This window comes from Anastrepha ludens, chromosome 5, assembly GCF_028408465.1.
Source record: "Anastrepha ludens isolate Willacy chromosome 5, idAnaLude1.1, whole genome shotgun sequence".
NCBI classification, from domain to species: domain Eukaryota; kingdom Metazoa; phylum Arthropoda; class Insecta; order Diptera; family Tephritidae; genus Anastrepha; species Anastrepha ludens.
This window is the reverse complement of record NC_071501.1, coordinates 62,579,158-62,595,706: the sequence shown is the minus strand read 5'-3', so window position 1 is coordinate 62,595,706 and position 16,549 is coordinate 62,579,158. Positions and strand designations below refer to the sequence as shown.

General features: G+C 36.0%; 1 protein-coding gene across 4 annotated transcripts; it reads left to right on the top strand.

The window, feature by feature from the left end:
* LOC128863608 (uncharacterized) lies at positions 1 to 16,238 on the top strand. 4 transcript variants are annotated; one of them, XM_054102845.1, is made up of 7 exons: positions 1 to 279; positions 503 to 905; positions 11,317 to 12,809; positions 14,149 to 14,506; positions 14,582 to 15,187; positions 15,243 to 15,559; positions 15,630 to 16,238. In XM_054102845.1, the coding sequence occupies exons 3-7, from the start codon at positions 11,595 to 11,597 to the stop codon at positions 15,825 to 15,827; spliced, it is 2,694 nt and encodes an 897-aa protein (XP_053958820.1). In that variant the 5' UTR covers positions 1 to 279; positions 503 to 905; positions 11,317 to 11,594; the 3' UTR covers positions 15,828 to 16,238. The 4 variants fall into 4 exon arrangements, with proteins under 4 accessions (XP_053958820.1, XP_053958819.1, XP_053958818.1 ...); XM_054102844.1 differs by having other exon boundaries at positions 1 to 889; XM_054102843.1 differs by having other exon boundaries at positions 1 to 905.
* Positions 16,239 to 16,549: the final 311 nt, after the last annotated feature.

Genomic DNA, 16,549 nt, shown 5'->3' with positions numbered 1-16,549 from the left:
AACTGAAAGCAGTACCAAATAAAATCGAAGTCGAGACTGAAACTGAAACTCGGTTGGGTCAATGAGGCAGCTGACTTTTGAGGCTTGACTTGAACGGTTGGTCGATTGGCTGTTCGCTCACCGGTTACTTGGTTAAGGTGTTCAGAGCATAGCTATGGCAATACTGAAGTTGATGTTAAAAGCGAAGTTGTAATGCAGATATTGAAAATATATATGTATATATATACACAGAAACTCATTTTTATGTGAACCTAATACCAAGTAGAAGTGAATTTGTCCGTGAGTATGCAGTTGTTAAAGCAACAACAAAAACTGAGTGATTTTTTACAAGTAACTTGAATACACTGTTTGCGCAGAAATAGCTGTATAAATTAAAAAAAAAAAACTAAGTATACAGTAAAAATATGTAAAAAAATCTAAGAATAATTCTACGTAAAACAGTGCATGTGGAATATACTTAACAAAGTGAAATTTATTAATTTTTTTCATATTACCTAAATAGTGTACCTAAAATTTTGAACTGATTAAGCAATTTTTAAGTATCCGTGCTTTGGTATAATGAGAAAATAACACATCGTGTGAAGCCTGCAACATTTTTTTCAATGAAAAGAATTCCATTAAAAACCACAACTTGCAATGAAAGAACAAGTAAAAACTAATAGAAAACCATGAAAAAAGTCAAAGTGAAGTGAATGAACGCGAATAGCAACAAACGCAGGCAAACATTATGAAACCTTTATAAGCTGCATATGTAGGGCATTCTGAAATACCCTCATTAAAAAACAGAATGCTTCCAACAACCACTTTATTCATAGCTATCGCTGAGTTTAAAAAATATCCAACGTGAACGGAAGAGATAGGCAAATCGAAAACTATTGCTGCCACAAGCGTACGTATATATACTCGTAAGTACACATATATAAATATATGTATATATGTATGATATAATTGGCGCATACACCCTTTTTGGGTGTTTGGCCGAGCTCCTCCTCCTATTTGTAGTGTGCGTCTTGATGTTGTTCCACAAATGGAGGGACCTTCAGTTTCAAGTCAAATATATACCTAACTCTTTTTTTACACGGTAGATACGTTCCTTAGAAAAGCGGGCAACTTTAAAAAATCGCGTTAGATGAAAAAACTCTAAATATTTTCCCAAAAACCGTGCAAAAGAAGTAATAATGATCAGTAGACATGTCAGATATGTCTAGCACAACTGTCGGGTTTGATTCAAATTAAGAATTTCGTTCGTTATTAACGACCTCTGCTGGTTTTTTGTGGTTACAAAGTCTGTTATTAGCGGCTGTTTTTTTTTGATTTCTGAAGTTGCTTATATAATTCTTAATATCCAGCTATATAAAACTTAAGATTCCGTTGAAATTTTAATGCACGCTCCATGTCAAGATCGACAGTAAGAAAATGTTGTTCCGTACTTATAGCAAATTTTAAGCACTCGCGAATTAAATTAGCGTTAATATCTGAACTTCCCCTTCGTTTTCATCATTATCAGCTTCTTTGTTATCACAAACTGACATAAATTCGATCAAATCGTCCTCATCCAAAGGGCTTTCTCGCATTAATTCATCGATGGCAGCCATGTGGATGTTTATGCAACCTTTGCCACCAATTGATCGAGTGGCTGAATCAGCGAGGTGGTGTTAGACGGCAAAAACTGCAATTGAATATTTGAATGACCCCGTACTGGCTGGCTGGGCGCATTATTCACGAACAAAAGTATTTTGAATTCCAAACCTTTTTGTTCCATATATTCCTGGACTTTAGGAACAAAGCATCATGCCTTTTTATTCACCATCAAATGAACTGGAATGTGTTTAATGTTCTTACCTCTTAAACCTAGTGAAATAAGAGATTTGTTGATTAAGAGATGCTTTAACATTTTATCATCATGCAGAACAAAAACGTCACCCGATCTTTGGCCGCTTTCAAACCACCAGCGCTCCAATTATTTTTCCGGAAAACTTTTTGCAGCATTTTCGTTTGCTGATGCTACTTCTCCTTTTATTTTTACATTGTAAAATACGTGTCTTTTTAGAAAACTTATCAGCCATCCCTCACTTGCATTAAATACCCGTTTCTTCGTTGTCTGAAGACTTGTTGATGGTCCAAATTTCTGAAGTTGGTTATATATTTTATAATTTTCCCATTAATAGGTATTTTTTTGTTTTTGCAAATCTTCCATCCAAAACACCATGTGATTTTCCGTTTTCTCCAAGGCAGTATGTCGACTATAAGTTCCGATCCAGAAATTATTGGCTTCGAATGACTTTCTCATTTTTTCTAATCGTACAGTCGCTTCGCATAAACCAAAAGCTTTGTCAATAGGTGTGGGACTTTCGCCTCTCTTCAGACAGTCTAAGATTTTTATTTTGGTTCGTAATGAAATTGCTTGTCTCTTCGGAATATTTTGTTGTTGTTTAGGCATTTGATTGATAAGGGTACTATAAAAACGATGTAAAATAATATTGCTTATAGAATTTTTTAAACCGAAAATTTAACACAATATGACCCTTTATTAGTAAAAAGTTATCAGCAATATAAATCGAACTAAAAATTTTACTACACTTACGGTGGCCGCCGTAGCCGAATGGGTTGGTGCGTGATTACCATTCGGAATTCACAGAGAGGTCGTTGGTTCGAGTCTCGGTGAAAGCAAAATTAAGAAAATCATGTTTCTAATAGCGGTCGCCCCTCGGCAGGCAATGGCAAACCTCCGAGTGTATTTCTGCCATGAAAAAGCTCCTCATAAAAATATCTGCCGTTCGGAGTCGGCTTGAAACTGTAGGTCCCTCCATTTGTGGAACAACATCAAGACGCACACCACAAATAGGAGGAGGAGCTCGGCCAAACACCTAACAGAAGTGTATGCGCCAATTATTTATTTTTATTTTAATTAAAAAAAACTTTAATTTGACCAGTCACTAACACATCTATGGGCATAAACCGACCGACGATTTGTTTACTTATGTACACCGGGGTTTACCGTAATCCCCCAAGTGTATTTTGTTGGTGTTTAGATAAGCTTTTATAAGACACTATCAAAATTAGAATTAAACATTTTTTTTAGGAATTCGTGCTAGAAGAAAAAAATCGCGTAAAAATATGTAATAATTCTTATTGGTGAACCGCGTTATTTCAAAATCGCGTAAAAAAATACCGTGTAAAAAAAGAGTTGGGTGTATATACTATATATAATATATAATTAGAACATACAACCTTCTTTGGGTGTTTGGTGGAGTTCCAATATGTGAGAAAATCTCGTTCTTCTATAAATGGAAGGACCTATCGTTTGATGCGCTCTTTCATGGCAAAAAAACACACTTTGGCTGCAGAAGAGGAACCGCTATTAGAAAAAAAACATTAAATCTATCACTTGATGTTTTATGCCCACTGTGGGTTTCGAGCCCAGGCCCTACCGAATGGTGGTCTCCCACAAACCGTTCGACTACAGCAGCAACTAAAGGGAGACTTTTTAGCTATTATCTTTTTAAGCAGTTGGTTTAAACAGCTGACACACATTTCGTGTTTTGTTTCACTGTCAAACATCTTCAGTTTGGTCTATAACACTAGTTTACACCAAAAATGGTCCTCGACCAAAAGGCGTTTTTTAAACTACTTTGAAGTCGCTGAAACCAAAAATGATTTTTTTTTGTTTTTCAAACAACAGTTTCCGACATATTCCCAAAAAACCTGTTTTTTGGGCAATAGTGCAGTTATTACCTGCAATCTCGAAAACAGTGCGCGCCATTTCTTTGAAGTGCATAAATTTCGAAAGGCACACATGCACATAACCTATATGGCAATATATAATTCGTGTCAATGGAAGTCGTAGTTTTAGCAAAACAGCTGTTGAAAGTAAAAAAAAGGCATTTTTGACGTTTTTCACTAAATTATCAAAGTTGATTAACTTTTTTCTGGAAAAAATTTTTTTTTTTATCGACATAAGATAGGTTTTCTGAAAGACAATTTTGTCACCTACATTTTAAGCCTAAGTTTGTCTGAATCGACGAAAAATTGTAAAAGTTATGACCTATAAAGTCAACACGTGTGATTTTGCAGCTTTTGACTTGGCTATGTTTGAGGTCGAAAATACGCTTTACTCTCAAACTTATTATTTTATGTTGCACGGAATCTTCACGAAGTTGCATCCTGCAGTAGTCGCTCATCATTCCTTGATCCCAAAAGCCCTCATAACGCTTTTCAATCGTAGCAATATCGTGATGAAATCGCTCGCCTTGTTCATCACTTTCAGCCCCCAAATTCGGAGGAAAAAAATCCAAATGACTGTGAAGTAGGTGAATTTTTAACGACATGCGAGCACCTGTTAACAAAAACAAAGTTAATTGTAAATTTTCCAATAATTTTCCAGTCAATTTACATATATGATTAATATATTTTGGAGTAGTTTTAAAGTATTTCATCATAAAATAAACAAATAAACGCTGTCCAGATCAATATCATCCAATTCCGGCCATAAAAAATCGTTAATCATCTCTTGATAGCGCCTGTTAATCGTTATTGGAAAACCCCTTATACGAGTAAGGCATTGGACAGGCATATGCAATGTTGCAGAATTATGGGATGCGGCTAAAAATAGAGATATTTATAAAGAAATTGTAAACAATATAAATTAATATGCTTTGAATAATGTACTTAAGAAAGAAAAAGATATAAAATATTGTATGATCGCTATACATTCGTAAACGAATAAGCAAAACAGAAGAAGAAGAAGTTTGCTTTGCGGGCACCCCAAAGTGGGTACTACGCATTGAAATCACATGTCCATAAACGGGATGATATAAATTCGTTGAAAATTTAGTTTTATTTTCAACGCTATTGTAGATAAGGTAGATAACCTCGTGCGGAATAAACCTTTTTAAGAGTGTTCCTAGCATCCAAAAATTACATTTGTTTGGAAACACCTAATGATTATTAGTAAGACCCCATTTGTTGTTTCAACTGGGTTTTTGAGATGCTCGTGCTCAGCCAACACCTTTGTGATCTCGTTCTTCCCAATGTTGTTGTGTTGGTGTGAACACGGGCAACACCAACAGAAAATTCGCAATATTAAAGCCAGAACGAAAGCTAAAGGTGGTGCCTTCCGAAAACGCTACTTCATTTTTCACAGTTTTGACAACCGGTTGGAATGATACAAATCAAATAAACAAAAGGAAGATATTCAAGGAATGGATTGTGAATATTGTAATTTGAACATTTGTGACTTTTAAATTAAACAAACTAATGAAAACGAAGTGCCGCGTGTTAAATTGTGGAAGAACGAATTATAAAAATACCTCCAAATGAGTTTACTTGCGTTTTTATGCCGATGACGCCCATGATGGAAAGAATAATGAAATGACGCCTATCGTGGTCCCGTTACTTTGCGCTCAGCGAATTTGACAACTAGTTACGTGATTTTAGCTCCAGTTTGGCCAGATTACCATTTTCGTAACTTGATTTAGCATTTTTTTTTTTGTTATTTAGTCTCGGAGTTTTAGTTCTTTCTTCATGACATTTTTCTAGCTGTTCTAATTAAAATGTCATGTTTATAATTTTGTAAAATATACATTTTTTAATAATTATTTAAATAATTCACTCAGTTTTATTTAGCTTTACTTTTTTTAACATCTGGTGGCATTGCCCGCGATTGCAGGTGTTGTTGGTGTTGTTCTGCTTTCGGCAGTCAAATCTCTCTCTCGATACTGCAGTGTTGCCTAGCTTTGGATATAAAAACGCACTAAAATGCCCATTCAAAGAAAATAACCCAACAAATTTTTATTGAATCACTTAAAGAACTTTGTATGCGTGACAAATTGCCTTTAGAATGTGCGTTTTTTTAAATAAATGTGTTATGCTTATGTACAATTTAATTTATGAGGTTTTCTTGTTAAGCGAGACTCTTTTGTTAAGGGAACGACTTTTTTGCTATATTTGAAGTTATGTAACTAGATAAGGTACTCTTTTTGGAAAAATGTCAGTATGGTTTCTTTAGTATTTTCTGGTATTTTATTTTTTATTTTTGCAATGAATATAACTCTTAATGTCCTATGTCTCACTAAGGATTGATGACCGGAAGAAACGATTACACCTCTATGGTTTCAATAAATTCAAAGGCTTTTTAAAATGTGTAAAAAGGTTTTCAATCTTAAGAAGAGTTGAGAGAGGGGCATTTAATATTTTTGCATAACCTTAAATGGAGCCAAAAATTAAATTTGCACTTTCAAATTATCAAATTTTATAAGAGTAAAAAAATTTTCATTAGCACTAAAATCTTCTCAGAGTGACCTTTTTTAACCTTTTTTTGTTTAATAATATAGTTTGTTTTTTAACTTAAAGTCTCGGTAGCTTTAAATTAAAAAAAGAAACAAACACGAAACTTGAAAATTTTCGCATTTTCGGTATAAAAAAGCACTAAATTTATTGCGAAGAGCAAATGGTTGGCAATACTGCACAACTCAGCAAACGTGACGTCACGTACGCTCTGATGGGCGCAATCTTCTTTTTATCATTCTTGGATGACGCCGTGGCAAGTAAGTTTGTGCATGTGGGTGTGTATAATTTCTAGTGTTTGGTAGTTTCTATTGCTTTCGCTTACTCTTTCTCTTCACAAACAAGGAATTACCCTTCCTTTTGCTTGTTTTTGTTCGGAAGGGATAATCTTTCTCAATTCTATCATTCTTGATATTCTGCCAGGTTTGGCCTTCGGCTATGGTGAAATCGAAATTGAGCGAGCTACTTCGGCCTCCAATTCAGCGGGTATTGGGCAGCGGAATTCTGCCCGCACATTTCACAAATATTCACACACTCGTGCAATCAGTCGTTCAGACGACAGCGAAGCAACATAAGCAAAGAGTGTGTTGATTTTTTCGTATATCACCATCACAATCCCAGTTGTTTCGTAAACAAACCATTTTCATGATCCCGGTTACGTCAGCCAAACAGCTGATTCTCTCAAATTCGCTGAGAGCGAGTTAACGTTCTAATTTTAGTCACACCTCCAAAACGCTTTTCCCCATGGATTGCACCAGCCAATCACATCATTCTCTCAAATTCACTGAAAGTCGGTTAACGGTAAGCATTAGTAAATAAATCATCGTAATGAATCTAATCACAATTTCACAGACGAAACGAAAAGCTAAGTAAAAGGTCAACTATCAGCCAGCTTGGTGTCGATATAGCGGCAACAATTCCACTACCAACAACAACACGAACCATAAAAGTTAGCAGGTAGACCATCGCAAAAACTTTGCTGTTGACTAAGACAGTTGATTCTCTCCTTCTACATTCATAGGTAGTAAGTATACATGTATATGTACGGGGCGACGACGTAGAAACATGAGCGGGCAGTCCCCATGACTTTCTTTTCTTTGGATTGCTGTAATGAATCCATTTTTCATCACCCGTCACGATGGGATGAAGAAAACCCTTCCGTTTTTGCCGCTCGAGCAGATGTTCACAGGCGAAAAAACGACGTTCAACATCTCTTGGTTTTAACTCATAAGGAACCCCATTCCCTGTTTCTGAATCATTTCCAAAGCATGCAATCGCTTGGAAATGGATTGGCGGGTAATTCCTAATACTGAAGCAAGCTCTTCTTGCGTTTCACACGGATCCTCAGTGAGCAATGCCCCCAATTCAGAGTCTTCGAAGGTTTTTGGCCTTCCTTCACGCGGAAGGTCGTCAACATCAACAAAATCACCGGCACGTTGTGTCACTTAAAGCAGCATCTCCATAAACTTTTTGTATCTCTCGATGCGCTTCAGCCGCCGTTTTTTTCGAATGAGAGAGGAAAATCAACACTTCCCGCAAATGACAATTATTCGGGACAAAATCGGACATTTTCACAAAATCAAAAGCATATGATTCCAAAACTAAATCACTAATGTGTCGAAGCAGTTTGTTTACCATATGTCTAAGCTTGGTTTATTACTTTTAGGTTATGTTAGAATCGACTAGCACAGACTACTGGCTTCATCTATTGACAAACATCGAGAACTTAATTGCGCACCTAATAACACATTTTTCTCTGAATTATATGACACAGACTGGAACTATTGTGGTTTCAACAAGACGGGCAAATTTTAATATGCACATTCCGTATCGCCAGAGGAGTCGTGATGGACAATTTACGGATATTGTTTTTCATACATATGGTAAATGCCATAGACTGAAAAACATAATGAAGTAAAAAACTCATTTCGAAAAATTTCGTTATTTTATTTATAGGAGAAAATCGTCGGCCTTATTGAATCACTATGTATGTAAATTTATGGGTATAATTTTAACAATCATTCGCTTTCGTTGATGGTGGGAAAAGTATGTTTGTAATACAGAGTCACGCCGTAAGCCTCGTTTTTTGTTGTGGATGATAGTCGTGACAGATGCGGTGGCGTGTTCACCGACGCTAAGCTGATGGAGGCACCAACAACTTGACAACCATACTGGCTTTAATTTGAATTTTTAGTTGTTTTTATTTCTTTAACTTAGTACTTTTGGCATTTGGCGAATGGCTAGTTTTCATTGGTGTTGCGTAAGATGTACAATAATAAAAATGGATTTTGATATCATTTTAAAATAATCAACAATAAAATAAAAAATGTTCAATTCAAAATAGACACGGTATAAGGTCTACTATTAACTTTAGTATTATACCTATATTAATTCTAATAAATAAATCAATTTTGCTAAAAAATATTAAAACCAGGTTAATATATAAAAGCAATAAGGTGCGGGACGAAAAATGTAATCAACTTCTCTGTTTTAATAGGTTTAATATTTCTAAAGAATCCTCTACCTTAATTATGTATTTTCAACTCAGGGAAATGTTTTGGGTTATTCAATTGAATTCATATTAGGGTAAAGGTAACCCACGTTTTTCCCCTTTATTCCACTTTACTCAACGGTTGGCCGAAGCCCCGTGACCATTTCGTGGATTCAGCGAGTTCACCGTATTACACTTCATCATCGGTGTTTAATATTAACAAACCATCAGAACTTCTCGAGCAGACAACAGACTGTAATATAATCGATTAGTGTCTCGCCGTAAACTAAAATTTAACAATAGCCTGTTAAATTATTTCGTAGTAGAGATGGTTACTCACACATACTTTCGATTGTATCGGTGTTTTTAGCTGCATGGCAACTATCATTATCGACAACTATTATTTATCAACTGAGGATAGAAAACTGTGTTGACATTTCTCTTCAATACGGTTTCGCAAATCATCGTGAATCGTTTAATGTCAGAATTACTCTTTCAAATTGTGGAAATTTACTTTGGAAAAAATAAATCTGTTCGCGAAGTTCATAGAGCACTGGCGGCATCATGGGTCCTTATTTCTGTCGAAGTGAGGAAGTAATGTTTCCGAAAATTAATCAGCCAATCATCGGCGACATTTAGTTCCAACAAGACGGTGCAACTTGTTATACAGCGCATTAACAACCGAATTATTGCAATATTCAAGCCAGCATTGACACCACCCGCCAGATTGATTGGAAAAAGTAGTAAAAAATTGGACTGATCGAATGGACCGTGTAACTCGTAGCCGCGGCGGACATATGCTGGATGTCATATTCAGAAACGAAATGCCATGAAATTGTATACCAGATTATAAAAAAAAATCGTTCCATCGATATTTCTCTTTTGTATTTGAAGCTAGCCACTAGAACATTCGTTCTCTACATTGTTAATTATTAATCTTAAATCAATAGCCGAAGGGCTTATCAACCAGTGTTTGTTCTTTTTTTTTATAACAGTTATAAATATTTTAACACAAATAGATCGAAATAGTAGGACTTACTAATCTTTATTTCCTGAGTTATAGAATAATTGCCTTTATGTGAGTCCGACTCGATGACTTTCATTGATCTATCAGTCACCGCTTTGCTTTTGCATTCGATACTGTATTAGATTCATAAGCATCACACATTTTTTTGACATATATATATATATATATATATATATATATTTGTGTATATACACCCTTTCTGGGTGATTGGTCGAGCTCCTCCTATTTGTGCTGTGCGTCTTGATGTTGTTCAACAAATGGCATAAGCTTTGGCATATGCTCTGATTTTTCACCTTGGTTATAATGCCATTGAACAATCTATGAAATTGCCATTTTTATTTCCTTTAAACTTTTTTTGAACCGTAATGTAACCACTAAATACATCATCGTCATGGCATCACAGTTTGAGGTGAACCATAGCTTCTGTTAAAATACTCCTCCACGTCACTCAGTCTTCAGCTTTTCTTTTGACATTAGATGTGTCTTTTTCTATGCCATCTCTCCATATTTTTCTCGGCCGACGTTCCGAAGATTATTTTAACAGTTTTACTATTACTCATTCGCAGAATGAAACCGTACCATCGAATTCTTTGTGCTTTAACGTATCTGATAACATTTGCTCCTCTGATCAGTACGTCTACCTCGTCAATGTACCGAATGCGGTAGGTATCATCTTCAAGTCGTACAGAGTCATATACGAGTATAATATCTTTCTGGGAATCTTTCTTTGGACACAAATTAATTGCTCCACTTCATTTGATTGCAGCACCCGGACTTCACAACCATATGTGAGTCTTATGACGGTATATTCAAAGTTTCAGAACTTTCCAGGGAGTAGTCTCGACTTCATCAGTTTTGTATGCGCGAAGTAAGATTTATTTGCAGCTTGTATCCTGTCTTGTATGGCAATTGGCATACATCTAGCGAAAAACATTCAGAACTTATTACTTCTAAGCCGAAGCCAAAGTGTAATAATCGAAAATATATCGCCTTGCAGTTACTTTTTAGCGCTCCTACAGCTGATTTAACTATTTTATACCAGCTATATGTGACGTAAATTTTATTTTGATCTTTACGCACCACTCCTAGAACTCAAAAACTATTAAAGTATTATATTTTTATGAACTGTTCGAAGTGGTATATATTAGGTTTTTGATATTACCACTCAGTAATGCTGAGATAGAGGGAATTTAAATTTAAAGAAATGAAATTCATTAAAATGAAAAGAAATTCATTTAATTGATCGTCTTCTTGATTATAAACATGTGTACTAGTTCGAATGCCGCTATTATTTCATACAGAGCTCAAATAGCAAGTTTTTGATGAACCAATTAAAAATTTACCCGTCAATAACACCACATTCAATATGATTTGGCATTTCATAACATTTCAAATATTTTATTATATCTTAAATAACTAAAAATACATATTTGGTGAATTTTTTAAATATAAATTTTTCTATCGTAAAAAAATAATTGATTTGCATTAATTGTTCCTTATATTTTTTTTTCAGCAACACGATCTAATACGAATTTAACTTCACGCCAATAACAACTCAATTTTCATGAACGGAAAATGCATTTGCTTACTACAGCTGACATACCACCAAAAGAACTCGTTGCAATTCAAACTGCTGCTACGCTTCCGCTCTTTTCTAGTTCACATCTTTCTTACCAAACTTACCATTGTGATTTTCTTTTTGGTTAATTATTAAATCATTATTCGGCTTTGTAAAATCGGTTAGCACCGATAAAACTTCAAAAGTACAGCAGGTGAATAGTTGAACACACAATGAGCACGACGGCTAGCTGCAGAGGGGTCATTGCATCTGAGGGAAACGCATCTGCAGTGATCATAAATATGGCTGAAGCAGTCAAAACAAACGATTATATTGCCACCAGCAGAAAAAAACGGCATGATTATAATAGTTTCAGTGAAGCGCTAGGCAAAAAAAATGAATCAGCAAAAGTCGGTCAGAGAGATCAAGCGACAGAGGGTTTACGCCGCCAACCGACCAAATACCCGCACGGATTAAATATAAGCATCCAAGCCATTACTAATGAACGCCTTGCAAACTCCAACAGCGATCTGTATTCGAGTTGTGGGTATTCACAAGCATCCACACTGTGCAGCAGTTGGTGTGGCAACAACAATAGCAAATATCTTTCAAACAGTAATTGCAATGAAAGCATTAGCCACACCACATGCGACAAGGATCCAGCGCCGGTTAATTTTCACCGCAAATATCGCCTTAGTATGCTCAGCAAACCGGAAAATATGGCCGAACTGCAAATGCGCCGCTTCAAGTATCCTCTCACCGACATTTATGATTTGAAATCACACGATGCCACGAGTAGCAAAATACTCCTCCCACTGTGTACATATCTACAACATTACGGTCGTTGGAAATACCTACGCTGGCCTATCATATTGTTGACGAGTACACTCCTCATCTTTGGCCTCATAACATATTGCATTTGGCTGCACGATGCGAGCGTTTCTAGGGAGCGTTACCAGCGACGATGCCAGAAACTCAACAAGGATAGGCAAATTGCGAGCAATGAAGCGCAATTGATAAGCTTTGTTCCGGATTCAGTGGAAGTATTACAGCACAATGAAAGCTTTATATCTACAACTACCAATATAACAACCATTGCAAATGAAAATGCAGATAAAACAGCTACGGACCACAATCAGAAACATTTATCGGATTCCACGATTTTACGCGCAGTTAACATTCAAGAGCGGCAGCCTACAAAGGAGCAGAAACTTACAGCACTTGAGTACGTAAATTCATCAAAAGAAGTCGTCACTACGGACAAGGATTCACACAAGAAGCGTGATAGGGATAAAGATGAGCCTACGCCTGAGACCACAACATATGCGAGCGCCGAGGCGGCCTTGGTGCAAACCAAAGTACTGCATTATGGTGGCTATAATGGTCATCAGAACAGTTTTGGGGTGCCCATCGATGAGCGGCAGCGCAGTTCGAGAATTTTTGATGAAGTAAGTACCATGTGCATTCAAGTTAATAACTTCTGGTGGTCTGTAATTAACTTGTAAGAGTCTGATCGATCACCTAAGAACCTTTTGATAAATTTATTCAGCCTTTTGGCTTGAGAGATTCTTAGAAAGAATTGATCTTACTAGGAAGACTTCCTTTATTGATTTTTCAATAATGAAATTTAAAACCTCTTCAAAATCTTAAGGGCAGTTTACGATAAATCAAAAACTTAATGCGATAATGCTTTTATTTTAATTTTGTTGTTTTACATTTTATTTACATGTAAAATTATAAATGAATATATTTCACAAGTAAGGCAACTAGTGAATAAAGAACGCCGCAACTCATATACAATTTCTTCTCATCTACATAATATGTATGTGCCTCGGTTTTAAGTGTAGATACAGTAGTTAGACTTAAGCTGGAATTTCTCAAGTACTTTCCAGGGGCCTTTCGCAATATTCTCTTTTTTTACTTTACAGCCCTACTAATCAGGTCGCGCTTTCAACTCAAAACGGGTAATTTAAATAAATAAATAAACTATAAAGCCGTCGTATCCAATAAAGTAACAAGACTCAATGTGAAATTTTTAACACTATTCCCGTTTTTCGTATAAGAACTAAGCATAAAATACTTATCATTATTCTTAATACTATTGTTCGTTAGTTTCAGTAACTATAATTCAGAAATTCGCTGACGACTTTTGTCCAACTAGAATCACTGTCGGTCGGTGTAATTTTTGTTGGATCGGTCCAATATGTGCGACGTTGTTTCAGCGATTCGTTTCGAATGTTCCCTTTGAGCCCGTCCAAAGTGGTTGGTTCGTGAACGCGGACCACGAAATTGAGACGGCTTTGGAATTTTTATGTTTTTTTAATGTATGAACGCTCGTCATGGGACTACATAGTCGTCTAATTTCTTCTTCACAACTCAGGCGTTGCGTCATTTTGTGAGCTCGAATATATCCATGTTGTCGAGCTCCATAGAACCGTCCCGTACAAACAGACAATTTCTATTATAGTATATTTCCAAAAAGTATAAGAATAATTTAGAAGTAAGCAATAGTTTTCTTTCATTATTTCACCGCAAAAATTAATTTAATTAATTCTTTGTACCTAACAAAATATGCAAAATTTTGATTTGATTTGAATTTAATACATATGTAAATCGTGGAAGGTTATAAGATAATATTCTTTGGCGCCGTTAGTCTGATGTATTCGATTAAATGATATCCTTAAATAGACATCAGCATTAATTTTAAATACTACTTCTAATGTTTTTTCTATAGGCAAGTATATATCAACATTGTTGTTTACTATTCTTTATTCTTTTCTTCTAAAGATCTTTTCATCGGATCAACCCTTTATTCCAATAACCAAGGCGCTAACTAAAGTTTCACCCACAATACCTCCGTTAACAAAAGTGAAACCAACTCATACCATGTCATCCGGCTTCCGCACCCCCGCTCAGGATAATGGTTGCTATTCTACTTCGCTGCCGATTTGTCAGGGAGTACTGGACTATGATCTAACGTATAATTCCACAACAAAAATGCAATTTTACGACGAAAAAGCTTTACAAAAGTTGATTGAATCAAACTGTTCGATGCGTGCGTTAGAGTTCATTTGTGTAACACTGGAACCGGAATGTAGACCTTCGCATATTGGCGAATTGCCACCGTGTCGAAGGATATGTAAAGGTACTTAATACATTTATTATCATTCTATGAATATCAATTTAATGATTTAAAGATATTTATGTATATTTCTTCCAGCTATTCTCGAAGCTTGCTCTATCGTCATAGCAAACTTTGATGTACTCAATGAGCTGTTTGACTGTGGTGCCTATCCTGATTCCAGCGATCCTCACAAATGTGAAGATCCAACGAGAATACGGGACTACTGTTACGATAATGAATTCTCTTGCTTTGATCGCTCCTGTATACCGCATCAGTGGCAGTGTGATAATATTAAAGACTGCGCTGCCGGCGAGGATGAAGAGAGCTGCCTGGTATGTGATCATCAAGATGAGTTTCGATGTCGTTCGAACGAAAAGTGTGTGCCTGAGTCAGTGCGTTGTGACCTTAAATATGATTGTTTCGATGGATCTGACGAAGAAGAATGCGATGAATATGGTTCCGGAGAGGAGGTTGCAGCTTCTTTCGTTGAAGCTGCTTTAAATACATTTCCCAGAGTATTCTCCTACGCTAGTTTTCTATCGCCCAATCAAACCGACGAAGGGTTATATAGTTATATCACAGCAACAACAAATAATGAAAACAGCACAAATTTTGGAGTTCATGAAATCACCAATCGTATGAGTGGTATTTCCACCAAAGAGATTACAAACAATATGCCTAGCGAAAGTTCAAAAGGTTTTGGTGTGTGTTCTTTTTCAATGTTTTAGAGTCCTTAAAAATATTTTAATGATTGTAGTGAACTTCCGTGACAGCAAGGAAATAATGATGACCAGTGACACGGAAAATAAATTCAAATACTCATCAGCGACCACGACACCACGTTTCACATTTCCAAACCGCGGCATGAACAATACCTTCAATAAAGTACCGTTTAACGCTATCACACTCTTGAAACCGGCTGCTTCAATGCGAGTTGCCATTACGACCCAGCCGTCTAATCCACCGAACAAAAGCAATTACAATAGCAAAGCCGCGTCGGTAAACTCTTGTGCACCACACCATTTGCGTTGTGTGAGCGGCGAATGCATCACAGTTAATCAACTCTGCGATAAGGTGAATGATTAAATAAATGGTGAACTTCGTCGATGTGCTCAATTTAGTTAAGTGTTGAATATATTTTCAGAAAATTGACTGCCCAGATGGTGCTGATGAACTGATGTGCGTATACAAGGAGCTGCGCAATTCGACAACAGCGCCAATGCGCAGCAGCACAGCACGCATTGAAAGTGCCCGCACTCAATCTGAAGAGATGTCAACTACTGTTCGCGCAGATAAAAGATCCTTGCCACGTACATCAATAAAGCGAAAGGCAAAAGCCTGATGTTGTAAATAACATCACATATAATACTTATGCAATATTTATTTAATATGTATATGTACCGAGCGTGTTTGTTAAGTCCCATGATATCTTAAACGTGCGTGTAAATATCGAAGTATCTATTAAACATTTCTTTCGGATTTAATGTACATATATCCATATATGTAAATGAGTATGTGCAATTTAAAGCCTGTGGATATACATAGGTGTTTTAGTAGTTTTATGTGAGTAAGTATGTATATAAATGTACACATGGTATATAAATGAATTACCCAACTGTATTATTCTCGTTGATTTGTATTGCTCGACGGCTATAGATTCTAAGACGGTGTTTTAAAATAATTGTAAAAATTACCTTCATTCTGTTAAAAACTCGAGAACTTGAAGATTATATACAACACATATGCATATAAATTTTTGTGTTTTTATTTGTGGCACACCGAATCAAAAATTTGATGAGATGTTATAGGCATTCCCGGGAAGGTTTATTGAAGAATATTCTGTAGTCTTATATTTCAAGCACATGATATTTTTGAGTATTATTACGTTTTTGTTTCTATCTAATTCCTCTGAGTTCTATCACTGGATTGCTCATAATTTCAATATCTTATCACTGTATTGTCATATATCATTCCGTACGTTTGTGTGCATGCATTTCTTATATATGTATTTATAAATACAGCATGTGTCGATCTCGAAGTTATAGTCGCACCCACCGCCTACGA

Bases quoted from the DNA above. Each gene is read 5' to 3' on its own strand.
- LOC128863608 (XM_054102845.1), top strand. From the start codon at position 11,595: ATGAGCACGACGGCTAGCTGCAGAGGGGTCATTGCATCTGAGGGAAAC. The intron at 12,810-14,148 runs GTAAGTACCATG...TTTCTTCTAAAG, and splicing joins GTTCGAGAATTTTTGATGAA to ATCTTTTCATCGGATCAACC. The intron at 15,188-15,242 runs GTGTGTGTTCTT...TAATGATTGTAG, and splicing joins CGAAAGTTCAAAAGGTTTTG to TGAACTTCCGTGACAGCAAG.